General features: G+C 41.2%; 1 protein-coding gene across 6 annotated transcripts in view; it reads right to left on the bottom strand.

The window, feature by feature from the left end:
• Positions 1–15,794, bottom strand: part of RAI14 (retinoic acid induced 14) — a 135,317-nt gene that overhangs the window by 100,764 nt on the left and 18,759 nt on the right. For all 6 annotated transcript variants that reach the window (XM_074329024.2, XM_019737233.3, XM_019737234.3 and 3 more), the window contains exon 2: positions 11,962–12,045. In XM_074329024.2, the coding sequence (XP_074185125.2) occupies positions 11,962–11,997 (36 nt within the window). In that variant the 5' untranslated portion in view covers positions 11,998–12,045. The remainder of the gene's footprint in view (positions 1–11,961; positions 12,046–15,794) is intronic.

The following is a 15,794-nucleotide window of genomic DNA, read 5'->3' as shown; positions in this document are numbered from 1 at the left end:
AATCCATGTGCTCAGTGTGGGGGAAGGGTGAAAGTGGCTTTCCAAATACGCTGGAAAAGGCAGGCATCTGTAGTAGCAGACTCCCAGGACTGCAGGACTTACTTGCTGAATGAACACTCACCAGAGCTTATGAAACAACCCACTTTCCAGCTATTCAGGGGGCACAGCCGATGTCCTAAGCCCAGACCCACAATTCAGAGGACAGCTGTGCCCCAAACCTTCAAAAGCACCGCCAACCTAGTCTAAGCCATACCCTTTGTTATTTCAAAAATAGAAAATACAAACGTTCCAGAAGTCTCAGGTCCCAATTTGCATTTTAGGTCCTCCTCTCCACCTCCCCATCCCTTCCCCAAACAGGTCTAACTGCTTTACTTTCCCTGTTCTCCGCCCTGCTCTTATCATCTCAGGCACCAAAGGCTTTCCCATGGATCCTCCCAAGTGTGGCTAGCAGGCTCTGCTGCAGCATGTTTTGGTCAAAGTTTACCCATATTATCATCTGTCAGTTGCCACTGGAAATTGAAAAGGAGAATTTGAAATCCAACTCCAGGCCTTTACGTGCTTGGCTGGAATCTTATTTTGTAGCTACAACAGTCAACACCTGTGCACATCAGAAATCACAGACATTGTGGTGAAGGGGTGGCTACTGGAGCCAGAGCCCCCAGCACAAGTCCTGATTCCTACTTCATTCACCTTTGTGATTTAGGCAAGTGTTAGGGGTTGAATTGTGTCCTCTCATGATTCATACGTTAAAAGTCCTAACATCCAGTACCAGGGAATGAAGCCTTATTTAGAAATAGGGTGGCTATAGATGTAGTTAGTTAGGATGAAGTTATTCTGGAGAAAGGTGGGTCCCTAATCCAATACGACTGGTATCCTTATAAAAGGGAAATTTGAACAGAGACACCCACACAGGAAGAATGCCATGTGAAGATGAAAGCAGAGATCTGGGTGGTGCATCCACCGTGTTTCCCTGAAAATAAGACCTAGCCAGACCGTCAGCTCTAATGCGTCTTTTGGAGCAAAAATTAATATAAGACCTGGTATTATGTTATATTATATCATATTATTTTATTGTATTACATGATCCAGTCTTATACTATAGTAAAATAAGACCGGTTCTTATATTAATTTTTGCTCCAAAAGACGCATTAGAGCTGATTGTCCAGGAAGGTCTTATTTTCGGGGAAACACGTATAAGCTAAGGAACGCCAAAGACTGCCAGCTAACCACCAGAGCAAGGAGAGGGGCATGGGACAGATTCTCCCTCACAGCCTTCAGACTCGCTGACACCTTGATCTGGGATTTCCATCCTCCAGAACTATGAAACAACGAATTTCTGCTATTTAAGCCACTCTATCTAGACAGCTTTGTTACAGCAGTACTGTACTAGCAATCTAATACAGTAGGTTACACTGTGGCAGTCTTACCATCTGCAAATAGGGATGAGAATGGGACTCCTCTAATAGAGAGGAATCAATAAATTACAATTTGTTAAGTTGTTTAGACTAATGCCTGGCACAGAAGTGCATTTGAATGTTAAATAAATATTCTCCATACTTTCTTTTCTAATCAAATAGACTCTTTTTTTTTTCTCATTTCCTAATGTCTCTTCCCACCCAGTTGCTTAGTGAAAGGCAAGTGCAATCATAAGCCCACATCCGATTTCCCAGGAGATGAAGGGCACTTACACTGGGCTGGCATGCCCACAACAGGGTGTGGCCTTTGTGTAGCAACAGGAATCTGGATTTCCTCCCTGGTCCTCCTCCCACACCCACTCAAAGCATCACATCCTTTCCCTCCACCGCCCTGGCCTCGGCCCTAGTCCTGGCCCTTTTCTCTGCTTAGTCTCTCAAAACCCCCAAATCATCCTACTCCCCAAAATGCAATCATCTCTAAACGTCATTCTTCAGTTTCACCTGCAACGCCCACCCCCAGCTTTCAATGCTGAGAAGTCCATCCCTGCCACTTAACTTTCCTTTCTGTTACTCTTCCATGCGTGTCTCCCACTGAGGAGCCTCAGCGTCTCCTCACCCCTTCTACTCTTGCCCATTCCCTTGCCAGTACTGGTTTCCTCTGTTAACCCTAACCTACCCAATCAAGAAAGCCAACTCCAAACTCGACTTTTCCCTCAATTCCTCTGTAAACCCCCATGGTATTTACAGCCTGGACTCCTGATTTGTTTTGAATGACATAAGCCTTGTACTACTTTAACTGTTTCATGCATGTCAATCATAGTGTCTCAACTAGACAGCAAACTTTTTGAGGCCATTCATTCATCACATACTACTGAAGACCTACTAATGTGAGGCATCATGCAAGGCATCGGGGTAGCAGCTATCATTAGCTACCATTTATTGAGAATGGACTGCATGCCAGATTTTATCCTAATCTCGTGACGATGCTGTAAGAGAGGTGGTGGCACCACCCTGGTTTATAGATTGAGATAACCAAAGATGAGAGAAGGGATGTAACGTGCCCAATATCACGTAGATAATAAGGGGTAAAACTGGAACAAGACAGAAAACAGGGCTGAGAAATAGCATAATGTTCAGCTATAACCAGGCCCCACAGAATGAGGATTAAGGCAGTGTCCATTAGGAAGGATGCCTATCATTATATGACATGATATATACAATATATGACAATGCCATATATATAAAAACTATACCTTAACTTCAGCTATATATAATACATATATGTATTACATATATATATATATGAAGGGAAATCTGTTCAATACGCTCATTCATGACTTAAATGAGCATGCCTACCAAGTTTGTGGATGACTATATGTGATTTTAAGAGTCAGAGTTTAAAATGATGAAAAAAACAGAGCAATCGATTTATTGCACTAAATTAAATTTAACAAACTTAACAAACAAAATAAAATTTAACTAAGATAAAAATAGCGTCCTGCATTTGGGTTCACTCACATATCCAACAGCACAAGCACACAAAGAGACAGGGCTTTGCAAGCAACAGTGGTCGAAAAGAACCAATAACCAACCCAATACGAATTAAGATGGAATGTGGCTACAGAAAAAACATAATATGATCTTAGATTATAGTAACAAAGCGACATATCTGGGAAGTGGAAATGCCACTATTTTAAGGTTTTGTCTTTGCAAAAAAAAGTCTATAATGTTTTGCTGAGAATTCTAAGCCCCACAATTTGAGTCAAGCTGGCATATATCTGCAAATGAAATTAATTGATATAATTAAGAATCTTCATGTTTCACAACTTCATAAATTGCATGTTGACTGAATAAATGCACTCAGTGTAACCTAAAACTAAGTTTATAACACATAACTGTAGGCTGACATCATTCCTAAACCTTCCTATGAAAGTGTGGGATCAGCTCATGACAGTTCCTATCTGTGTAAGCAATCCCAAAATAATGACTGTAACTGGTATACTTAACACAGGCCCTATTAATCCCACATCTTATCAAACCAGGTTACTCAACATAGTACTGGACTAAAAGGAAAAGCCTGACTGATAAGCTAATGTCACCAGCTGGTAACAACACTCAGGAGCAGTTTCCATTTCTAACATGGAAAAGGCATTTAACTTCACCTGAAACAGCATGCCACCAATAGGACAATGGGGAAATGGGCAAATAGCAACCAATATTCACTTTTGGGATAAAAGTAATCAAACCTAAGAACATTTGGTACATCTTTATCATCCAACTCTCAAATGAAGCTCACTATGGAAAATGACTGGGGCCAAGTATATTTGTTTCCTAGGGCTGTCACAATAAAGCACCACAAACTAGGTGGCTTAAACAACAAAAATTTATCTCACAGTTTTGGAGACTGTAAGTCCAAGATCAAGGTGTCAGCAGGGTTGGTTCCTTCTGAAGGCTGTGAGGTAGAATCTGTTCCATGCCCTTCTCCTAGCTTCTGGTGGTTTGCCGGCAATCTTTGGCATTCATTGGCTTTTAGAGGCATCATCCAGATCTCTGCTTTCATCGTCACATGGCATTCTCCCTGTGTCTCTTAATATAGTTTTCCCTCGTGCATGTCTGTCTCTGTGTCCAAATTTCCACTGGTCATATTGGATTTAGAGCCTACCCTAATGACCTCATTTTAACTTGATTACCTCTGCAAAGACCCTACTTCCAAAAAAGGTCACATTCTGAGGTATTAGGGGTTAGGACTTCAAAAATCTTTCAGAGGTAGGGTGGCAATTCAACCCATAACACTGAGTTCATCTTCTTCAGTATCCATTCCTCCTTCCCCTTGAGGTTTAGCTGGCTTTGTGGCTGCCAAATAGCAAAAATGTCTTCCTGCCTCCCTTGCAGCTAGGGAGGGGCATGTGACTAAATTCCAGTCAGTTCCATGTTGATAGTAAGGATTTGTGTCCCTTCAGAGTCACATCCTTTAAAAAGGAAGATTGTGTTTCATTCTCCCTCTTTCTGGTTCCTTAAGACCTGAATGCAAAATATGCAACAAGAACAACACCCTAGACCAGCATTGCCCAAAAGAATTATAATACAAGACTTAAGTCATTTTGAAGTTTCTAGTAGACACATTAAAAAAATAACAAGGGACAGGGGAAATTAATTTTAACATATTTACTTAATCCAATATGTCCATAATATTCACACTTCAATGTGTAATTATAAAAAATTAAGATATGTTACATTCTTTTTCTTTTTTTTTTTTTTGGTGTACAGGCTTTGAAATCTGGTATGTATTTTACGCTTATAAAACATCTCCATTTGAACTAGCCACATTTCAAATGCTCAAGAGCCACACATTGCAATTAGCTACCACAATGCCCAGTGCAGGTCTGGAGGGCAGCAGAAGGATCAAAAGGGACCTGGGTCCCTGGATGAATCTATGGAGCAGTGCTGTCCTGCTGGCCTTAGAGTGCTTAAGCTTTTACTTGAAAAGAAAACAACTTCTATCCCATTTGATTTCAGAGTACTTTGTTATAATAGCTTATCCTATATCTTAATAAATATGCCCATTGGGACCTCACAGAAGGAACTTGCAGCTCCTCAGTTATAAAACAACCCTTCGAAGAATGGATTGCTTCATAAGTTCATACTGTCTCCCATGAAAAAAACCCTCCAAAAATGTAGCCGAAGTTTGAAAAATTACCACAGAAACATTCTTAGCATTGGGAAATACATCTCAGAATAAACCCATCCAAGGAGAAGATGTGGTTCCTCAGCCTTTTTCTTGTTTTATTCCCACATTATAAATCTCTACACTCCCCAGCCAGCTAGCCCACTCAACAACCCAGGAGGAAGGAGGGCGGTGAAGACCATCAGATCATTTGGCCTCCTGAGAAAATAAAAAATGAAATCCTTTCAGGGAGTGCTTCCCAAAAAGCAAAATTTGTTTTCATTAATGTGATAAAAATAATAATTGGATAATCAAGTTGATCAGAACACACTGACTTTCCTTGTTTAAAAGGAGGTAAGAAAAAGTCAAAGCTAGTCACTATTTTCATCTTTATGGACATACTGGGCCTTTGGCTAATGCTGACACCTATTTTCATATCAGTGAAAACAACTACCTCTATACAGTAAAGCTCTTTGGGTGGAAACCCAACTGAAAATCTCCAGAGAGTAAATTCAGAAGCAATTTCTATTTCATTCCCAAAGAGAAGTTACTTACAAGAATTTTTCAAACAAAAAACACCAAGGTCAGCAATAGTTTGAAGTGATCAGGTAATTAATTTAGAATAAAGAGCTAAGAGGTAATAACCAAGGTGATTCACTGATGTGTAGACTATCAGATTTCCTCAAATGTAGAGGCCAGGTTCTGAGTTTCAAACTGGTCTCCAGCTGCAGCTGGAAGGGCATCAGGTTTAACCAAGAATTGTTGGAATTATGGTCTGGGATAACTAAAATGCACCTCTGATCCAGTTAGCCAGCAATTGAGCTCCATTCAGAAACAGACGTTTTACTGGCTCCAGTGGAAAACCACAAGTAGTATCTATTCTCTCTTACTTGTAAAGTCAAGTCTGAAGTGCATTGGCCTCTCAGGAATCAAACAACCCAAGATTTTCACAAATCCTCCCTTGCCATGGGGAAGGACACCAATATTGGTGGGCTTTGCCATTATGGATAGCACTCATCATGATGTAAAACCATTGTACGGGTCTTTACACTTAGGACAATAGGGCAGAATTTCTTTCATGCAATTTGAAGCTTTGGGATTTAGGAATGTGAATGACCTGTGTCAGCAAGTGTGTGCAGCAGCAGACAGTGCAAGCTCTGTCAAGACCATCGGGGGTTCAGATCTCTCTGTTTATCAAATATGTGACTTTGGCCAACTTACTTAACTTCCCTGGACCTTAATTTCTTCCTCTGCACAGTGCTATAACAACAGTGGTCTTTACAGATAGAGTATTGTAAGTGATAAAGGACATGCAAAAGAACATGATACAGAACATGCGAAGGGCTTGGTGCAGTGCCTGGCACATAGTAAGCATTCAATAAATGAGAACTCTTCTCCTTATTTCTGGTGTAGCAGATCAGCGAGCAATACATGTTTACTCTTGTTATTAATATATATTAGGCAGTGACACTCACGAAACAATTGTGTACACTGGCCTCACAATGTTAGATACTGAAAATAGTCCAAAGGATGCAGCTGTGGAGCTGAAGTCTATCTGAGTGTATGCTGGGGGTTCGGTGGGGGTAGCGGGGAGCAGGGCTTTGGGGAAAGTGCTCTAGGATAGAAAGGCATGGAAGTATATTTTGGGTAGAACTGGGTCCCTCCACTCCCCTCCCCAAATTGATAAGTTGAAGTCTTGAGTACCTCAGAGTGTGACCTTACCTGGAGATCGGGTCTTTACAAAGGTAATCGGGTTCAGATGAGGTCATTAGAGTGGGCCCTAATCCAATATGATTGGTGTCCTTCTGAAAAGGGGAGATTTGAAGACAGATACGTGACGTGCAGAGAACACCATGTGAACGTGAACATACAGGCCGGGCTGATGCATCTATAAGCCAGTGACTGCCAGCAAACCACCGGAAGCTCGGAGAGGCATGGAATGGATTCGCCTTCACAGTGTTCACAAAGAACCAACCCTGCCGACACCCTGATTTCAAACTTCAGCCTCCAGCACCGTAAGATAATACATCTGTGTTTAACTAACACAATTTGTGTTTAGGCCGCCCTAGGAAACTTGATATAAGGTGAAATCAAGCAGCAAATAGATTCCCCATTTAAGAAGGTCTGACAAGACCTGGAAAATATGCAACATGACACAAACCTGACCAAATTTCTCTCCAGAAGTTTATAAGAGTCTCATACCTCCACCCAAAATACATCTCATACCTCTGATGTATTTTTAAATAATGTCTATGAAAAAGAAAGGAGGCTTAGCGTTACAGTAGATGTGGCCAAGGCTCCTCCATCAATACAGAGACTTGGATTTTAAATACTCCCAACTTTTTGTGTATGTGGTGGTGGAGGGAGGCTTGGGCTTCTGTAAAAACTAATTATAATTGACTAAAAACTCATTGAAAAAAATACGTTGGCAGAGATGTGATTTTTGACCTTCATGAGAGCTGTTCTCTCAACAGGCAAGAAATGCAAACTCCTTCTTGAGCAGGATGTGTCTGGTTCCTCAAGATTCACGGGGTGTGTGCATTTCTTTGGCTGAAAGCTGCAATCGTTAGTAGCTGCTATGTAAAGAATACCATCAATTTAATCTGTCATGGAGCCAGCCATTTTGAACTGGCTGCTTCGATTCTTTTTTTTTTTTTTTTTTAATGGAATGTCCGGTGCTTCCCTATTACAATGGAAAACATAATTGGGAACAAATCTTTCATAAAATTAAGCACACACCCACAAAGTAAACTCTGAAGGTCTCGATCATGTTCGAGAGGCATTTCTCCAGATTTGTTAACAAAGATCTTTCAACCTCATTTCCCATCCCTCAACCTCCACCCAGTTCACTCACAGCACTAGAAATTGGCATTTACAAAGAAATTCCAGAAGCCTGAGCATTTTATTAGCGAAGGGAAACCCCAACCTTCTTGGCCTCATTTCTCATGATGACAGCTCATTTTTCCATGTGGAACCACATGCTAGTTGCTGCAGATATTTAAAGAGGTAAAGAAGTCACTTTCAAACTATACTCATAAAAGATATAAATCATGATGATTTAGAACTCTGCACTCATTTTATAAGCGTGAAAGTCAAGTATACCCATTTTGAAATCGAGAATGAAATATTTATAGTGTTCTTATCGAAAGACTCAAGAGCCATGCCATGGGTACTCGGGTGGGCTCTTGAAGTGTTACAATTTTGCATTCAAGGGAAAGGTTTTGAGACAGAGTCTCCCCACTGTGCTACATGGCTGGCTCCCCGGAATTACCCTCCCCTCCTCTCCAACCATCCTACCAAATCCTACCCATCTTCTGCCTGGAAGAAACCCCACCTCCAAGAGGCTCTCTCAAATCTTCCCATTTTCAGGGGTTTCACCCCTCTCTGAAAAATTGACAGCATTTACCATCCAGGCCCCACAATTTAACAATTGGTTTATATCACTTTGAAGTTCCCTTAAATATCTCTAGTCTATATGACTTGTATTTTGCCTTAGTTATTTCTTATGTGCAATTTTTCTCCTCCCACCTCAGTTTATGAGTTTCTTAACGACAAGAACCATACTTTACATTTCTCCTGTATTCTCTCTAGTATATAACCAGCTTTAAGGATGCCCAAAATAAAGTTACAAAGGGGAACTGAAACATGTCATCCACGGTGAAGGACCGGTGTGAGCTCCATAACTTTCTTTGGCCTCTGTGTGTAATCTGCGAGCTCCCAAATACGTTCAGGGATAAAAGCAACTCGACAAGGACGTTATGTCACCACAGTCCACAGAATCACTTTCGTTCCCCTATTGCACTCACAGAAAGCTGCCCTTGGTGTGGTAGCCATCTAAGTGTTCCAGAAAGGACACTCGGATTAAATCCCTTCCACCCGCACGGTAGTCCTGGAGTAGCAGAGTGACCTCAAGCCCATCCACAGGGGGGTTCCTTTGGGCCATCTTGTCCTTTTTTCACTCCTGGGTTTTGCTCTGAATGGCCACAAGCTGATCAGGCTGCAGACCTCCCAGACACAGGCTGGCTGAAACGTGATCACACCAGTGGGTCACCTGCCTTCTCTTTATGAAAGCACGAACACGATCTGCTGTCCTCTTCTTCCTACCCCCCAGAAATACAAAGAACCCTTTCTTCTCGCTTCTCCTTTCAGCCTCACACAAAGACAAGCAAGAAAATTTGATGGCTGATGGTTTAGGTTCCTTCTTTGAGAAAGACCACTCATTTCGGGTAAAGAAGATTATAGTTTGGCTCATTTAACTGAATATGAACAGTTTAAAATATGCTTTTCTTCTAACAAGTGATTATATGTGTGTGTGCACAACATATATATAAAATTTCAAATCAAAGGTACACATTGAAAAGCAAGTCTCCCTCCCTACCTACTTCCAGTTCTCAATCTCCCTCCTCAGAGACAGCAACTGTTACCAGATTATTCTGCCCTCCAGACCATAGACACTTTCCAATCCCACTTTTTATCATGGTTTCTGATTAAGAGAAAAGAATAAATATTTACCAAGCATCCCCTGTGTGCCAGGTCCTAAGATGTGTGTTCTACATTAGCACATTTAACCTTCACAACAACTTTGCAAGGCCAGTATTTTCTCCACTTTTTAGGGAAGGAAGCAGGAAAGGTAAGAGACTTGCCCAAGGCCACACACCGAGGTCCCAAGTCGCCTTTCCAAGCTACTTCCTGGATTGCCCTGCTTTATGAAATCAAATCTCCAGCCAAATTTCCTCTCAGGAAACCTGAGCTCCGGAATTGGGCTACTTTGGCACAAAAACTTGTTGTACAACTTAGAGCTCTAAGAAGCCAGACAAGTTACTGTGCTTCCCTCGGTCTCAGTTTCTTCATCTGTAAAATGAGCCTAATAAGAATACTTACGAAAAAAGGTTGTGGCAAGGTTAAATAATTTCACAGAAAGAAGTTGGCATAGGACCTGACGTACTCGTATATAGTAAATACTCCGTAATGGTTAATTATTATAATATTATGAAATGGGTGATGAACATACTGGGATTTGAAATGATTTTCTTTGTTGTTTTTATTCCCTCCACTTAGCTATACAGTGGTGTGGCTCTGGGAAGCAATTTGAGATGAATTTGGGGATCCATTTGCTATTTTCTGGCCCCGTTATACCAGTTTCCTTTGTTCTTCTCTCTCAGGCTTGCTCCTCAAGCATTTCTTCTCTTAGCATGAACTGCCAAACTCAGAGCCTTTCTGCTGCCAAATCCCAGAGGCTTTTAATAGTATTATTATTGTGACTCTTTTTATCATGGTAATAGTTCAGTTTTTATTTAAAAATTAGATTCCAGCAACACCCTCCCTATTGCCACCAGTTTTGAATTTTCCGACCAAAAGTTTATGGACCTATCATTTATCCTGCCCCTGTTCATATATCATGGAACTCCAGACTGATTAAATTTTGCTAAAATAATCTCAACTTGTATAAATGGAAGCTACCCAAATTTCCTTGGAATGGAAAAGACATTTGTTAGCCTAGTCACAAAATTTACAAACCCATATCCTCTCAACTGGGGAACATTTTCCATTTAACTACCCCTTCTTTACAGAAAGCGAAATGAGATCTATAGGCTACAGTATCATGTGGCCAGCAGATGAGAAGGTTAAAGGGGGTTTCTCTGGGGAGTGGCAGGGGCAAGGAGCTAAAGAAGTCAGATGACCAAGGCTCTCATTGGCCAAAGGCCAGTTGGGTGACTGGCTAAGTCACTTCATGTTCTCTGAGTTTCCATTAACTTACCTGAAGAATGAGGTGAGGCCAAGTTTTTCCTAAAACCCTTTCTAGCTCTAACTTCCTTTAAGCAAGACAAGATTCTGTAGTCATCTCACAAACATCTTCTCTGGTCTGGGTCTTATCAGAGCAGTAACATATGTCATGACGCAGCCTCAGGAGATAAGCTTCAGCCAAAAAGAGGTGGGGTGTGTGTGTGTGTGTGTGTGTGTGTGTGTGTGTGTGTGTGTGTGACGTTAGCCATAAAAGATGTAGCCTCCATTTATTGCAAAAATGTGGTTGTGTCAAGCTGTCATATAATTCACAGCAAAGCAATAAAATCCAGGTTCACCTTTAATTACCTAATGTTAAATGATAGCCAAAACAAGCTCATTTTGAGGGTGACATATCTGGAATCCCATTGAATATCTTTCCATGAATTTTTCCCATTCAACAATTCTGCTGGAAGTATCTGGAATGCACCTTATATAAGACTAGAATGTCAACAGGGTTTATGAGGTGACCGTTTATTAAAATATCATTGTATATAATCCTGTGCCTATGTTATTATTCTCCATGTTCTCCTCTGGGAGGCTTTGTTTCATAATGCTGACATCATAGCTGGTTCCTCCAATCCAAAGTCTTTTATCATAAATAACAAGTAAGAACCCCAGGAATTCAGGAGAAATAAAGATACAGGCAGCAAATAGATATTACTGTTTTACCACAAAAGCCTTAACAGAGAGTTTAAAAGAGCTCCCCAAAGCTAAAGATGAACTATGCTAATACGTAGTTTCTTAACCAGTATCATGAGACTAGCTTCCTCTAAAAATGACACTCTGAATCACATTTGGGGGCCTTTAGAAACGCTGCGGTTTTTACTAATTCCTTCCTTTAAGCTGTTTACTTTATTCCTTTCTCTACAAGGCACAGACCCCAGGAATTTAAAAATGTCATTTTAAAAGCTGTACACACAAACAGCAAGGAACCTAGAGCACACCATTCACGAAAGCTACCCTGAGCTGCGGCCCTGAACGCTCTGGTTTCTGTAGTTGATTAACCCAGTGCCTTATCAAGGTAGGAGGGTAGGACCGGTTGCCGCAGCTCTCCGAGCTCAGCTGGAGCAGCCAGACGGTGAGTCACCGCATACTTACATCGCTCTTCCTGAACTTCGCTTTCAAGCTCTTCATGTTTAGTCCATTCAGCCTTCCAAAGCTCTAGAGGAGATTTTTCAGCACCTAAGCAGAGAAAGAAAGAAATTAAGTATCCAGGTTTCCAAATAAACACTACAGACATTTTCTCCTGACTGGATTACAACTTTGGGCCCTGGGCGGGAGATGGGGGTTGAATTAGGAAGGTGGTCAGAGATGAGAGCTATGACACGGTAAAGAATATATATTATTTCCACTGATACACTCTCTGGAACCTTCTGACATTCTCAAGTTAACCAGATCTTTACATTTTACCTCAATTTCCCAGTAACGGCTTAACTGTCATTGTACAAAATACAGTATCTGTATGCTGAACAAATTCCCCTACACACCCTTCATGTGACAATGATACTATCCACCTACTTTTGAAGAGTCACCACAGTGAAAAATGATAAGGACAACAGTTCGTATTCCAGAAGCTATACATGACCTATTTATTTTTCTCAGTGTGGTTTTTGGGTTTTTTTCTCCTCTAAATGCACAGGGCAGTTAGTGAAAATGCCAGGAACAACAAAACCTCCCTCAGCAAATACCTCATTCCTCAGGAGGCTAGTTTAAACAATGAAAGACTCCCCAGGTCCTTGTGGGACCCAGCTATTCTGAGTTTGAGCTGGAAAAGTCTTAAGAAAACACCTTATTTAGGAGGGGTCTATGGTCCCCTGGAAAGTGAATGCAATTTTCTTAAGTATAGATATACTTTTTTCCAGGAAGAAAGTTCCTAGTTTTCACTGAATTCTGCAAAGAGGTTGTCACCCTTCAAAAGTTAAGACTATCGATTGAGTGTAAGCTCCTGGTTTCCCAGAGGTAGAAACGCAGGCTCAGAGAAGTTAAGGAACTTGCCTGCAGCAGCAAAGCCTGTTTATATGCTGGGAATTAGGACCAGACCCCAAAGTCTGATAGCTGAATGCTTTTTCCAGTGCCCTCTAGCTTTGAAACTAAACCTAAGCAGAAGCCTATGGTAAAATACAGTATGGACTTAACCTTTTTCATCCTTAAACCTGGGAAATGTACAGAGTGTGGAGCCTTTGGATGTAGGTCAAAAAGGCAAGGAATTCTATGTGGAAGTTCCCACCATATGTGCTCATACGCCCTCTATAAACGTAGCGTCAACCGACAGAAAGTGGGAGCAGGAGAACTTCAACAGTCCTGTCCATTCGAGAACTAAGAAAAAGTGCTCAAACGTTTACCACAGCTGACCATTATTTTTCAAAAGCTTTTCAAGGTTGTCTCCTGTTCCTCCACCATCCTAATCATTCTGGACTAAACTGATCTGAGGAGATGCAGGGTGGGGTGGGGGTGGGGGGAGTGCAAGTAACTAAATGGCTGTATTCATCCCTCATCAAGTCCTCCTTGCTACCTCCAGAAATCCAGTGACTTCCTGGCTTCTAATGTGTTTACTCCCATTATTGCTGCTGCCAACAAGCAGGGGGCCCTTGGATGAATGGTATGAAACACCACTCATCATAAAGAACTTGGATGACATTTCTCTGGAGGCCACACCTTTACTGCAAATTCCCTGTGGTCCCTCAATCTTCTCAGCTCTGTAGGTGAGAGTGACACAATGCATGTTGCCTTGGAAACCGTACACACTGTAATTAAATCTTATTAATTGCCAAGTATTTAACCACAGAAAAGGCATTACCTGAACAGCCATGTGCAAACTCCAGATAGCGCTTCTCAAAATTGGCCCCTAGTTAATCTTAATTAGAAGGACCTGGGGACAATTTGCTAAATGCAAAATCCTGGACCACATTCTATGGAAACGATCTCAGGGACCAGGGCGCCCAGGAATCTCCTTGGTTGAATTTTTGCACACTGATGTTTGAGAACCTAGAATTGACATAGATTGACCAGGGAATACACCTGTTGGAGCTGCATTGGTTTATGAAACGGCCCCTTTTCATGTGAAAACAAACCACCTTTTGATGAATACAAGCAGAAATAATGACAATCAGATATTCCCAAGCCAACATTGGATCAAGGTCTTCAACCAACTATAGCTACAAAATGGAAATCATCCTTGGAGTTCAATTCTTTCCTTTTACCGTCTGGCCGAAGTGCTAATAACCAAGGAAAGAGGCCAAATCCATACAGCAGGAAAGGGAGAAAAGAGAAGCCAAGGCTTGGATAATCGACAAACTATGTAGCCCACCAAGGTGCAACCACGCAAAGCATTCCTTCAGTCATGGAATGTCTTAGGCCAATGTGGGGAAGATTTCTGTTTCAGGTCATGCTGGGTTTTCACAGGTGGTGTGCTAGTTTTTTGTGTGTGTTTGCCTTTGGCTTTTTTGTTTTTGTTTTTTTTTTAGCATGCCAATGAGAAGTATGCAAACTCTTATTTGAAGAGGATTAAGTAAATAAAGCAACTACTTTCAAAAATTCCCAGGGGAAAGGATTAGCTATGAAATGAATGTCTTCCTGGAGTCATGGCTCCGGGTGTGTGATAGCTAGGTGGTCTGTGGGTAGAACTCCAGGATGAGAGAGATGGGATCAAGGGTAAAGAAGTCCTGAAAAATCTACAAAACAGAAACTTCAGAAACAAGAACTGTAGCTGGGAGTAACTAAAGTTGGTAATAGATCACTGCTTTCCTGGTATTTGTACAAAGATCTAACACCTGGAAGCCATGACTAGGGGGGAAGTAACCTGTCCCCAAAATAATGCTGGGCTCTCTTTGCCTCAGCAACTCTTCCCTAAGGGGACCTACCAGTAAGTCAAGGACTTCCTTGCCTTCCTTGACTCGGCCGGAATTGCCCAGCTCCAATTCCCAAATCCAAACTTCCAAAGCCCAGACTGGGCTGCGGACTATCTTGAGTAAAGTGACATCCATTAATTTAGCGAGGCTACAGTCACAGCAGGCCTTAGAAAAGTCACTTAATCAAGATGCTTCATTCAAAAGAGCTGCAGTAAAGTTGAATTAACTGCATAGCAGTCTAATTTGGATAGTACAAAAAGAGGACAAAATGTTACACATATATGGGAAAAGCTGCTTTAACTATGTTCTCCCATTTCAAGCAGAATAAAGCACATCTACCCACTGAGCAGGAATATTAGGCCGTTTACTCCCTGCTCATGCCAAAATAAGTCACTGAAACATGGCTTCTATCATTGGTCGTCAGTAATGGTGACATCGGTCAATTCGTGAGGATTGAACAGTGCAGAGATGTACAGCCTTGTTGCCCTCTCATCCAACAGACAAGGTTTATGTATTAATCCATCCTCCCACTAAAAATAATGTAACTCTCAATCAAAGCTTAATATGAGCTACCCTTATCTGACATAATTCTAGTCTGAATCAAAAAACCTTGATATTAGCCTATAGAACTTTATTATGAACTAATAAATTGGTTCTTTGAGTACTAAAAATAATGTAATGGATATGGGGGTTTCTTTTTAGGGTGATAAATATGTTCTAAATTTATTGTCACAATGGCTGCACAACCTGTGAGCCTACCAAAAGCATTCGATTGTACACTTCAAGTAGGTAAATTGGATAGGATGTAAATTATATCTCAACAAAGCTGTTTCATTTCAAAATAGCTTAATAATCTCCATTACCTTCTCTAATCCAGTTAGGAAAATTCCAGGTTAGAAACCTCTGGACTGAATGAAAAAGAACTTCAGAGGAACAAAGGTTAGATTTTCTTTATTTAGCCATTTCTATACCACAACCCACACCTGACTGAAGTGGTTAGAAAAACAGTTCCTCTCTTGTATCTTCAAACTACTCCTCTTCTCACCCACACCAATCCCCCACATGTGACCCAAGGACTGTTTC

The sequence above is a fragment of the Rhinolophus sinicus genome, chromosome 3 (genome assembly GCF_057876585.1).
Source record: "Rhinolophus sinicus isolate RSI-liver-muscle chromosome 3, RSI-T2T, whole genome shotgun sequence".
Taxonomy (NCBI): Eukaryota; Metazoa; Chordata; class Mammalia; order Chiroptera; family Rhinolophidae; genus Rhinolophus; species Rhinolophus sinicus.
The sequence above is the reverse complement of the archived record's forward strand: the minus strand, read 5'-3'. Positions and strand labels throughout refer to the sequence as shown.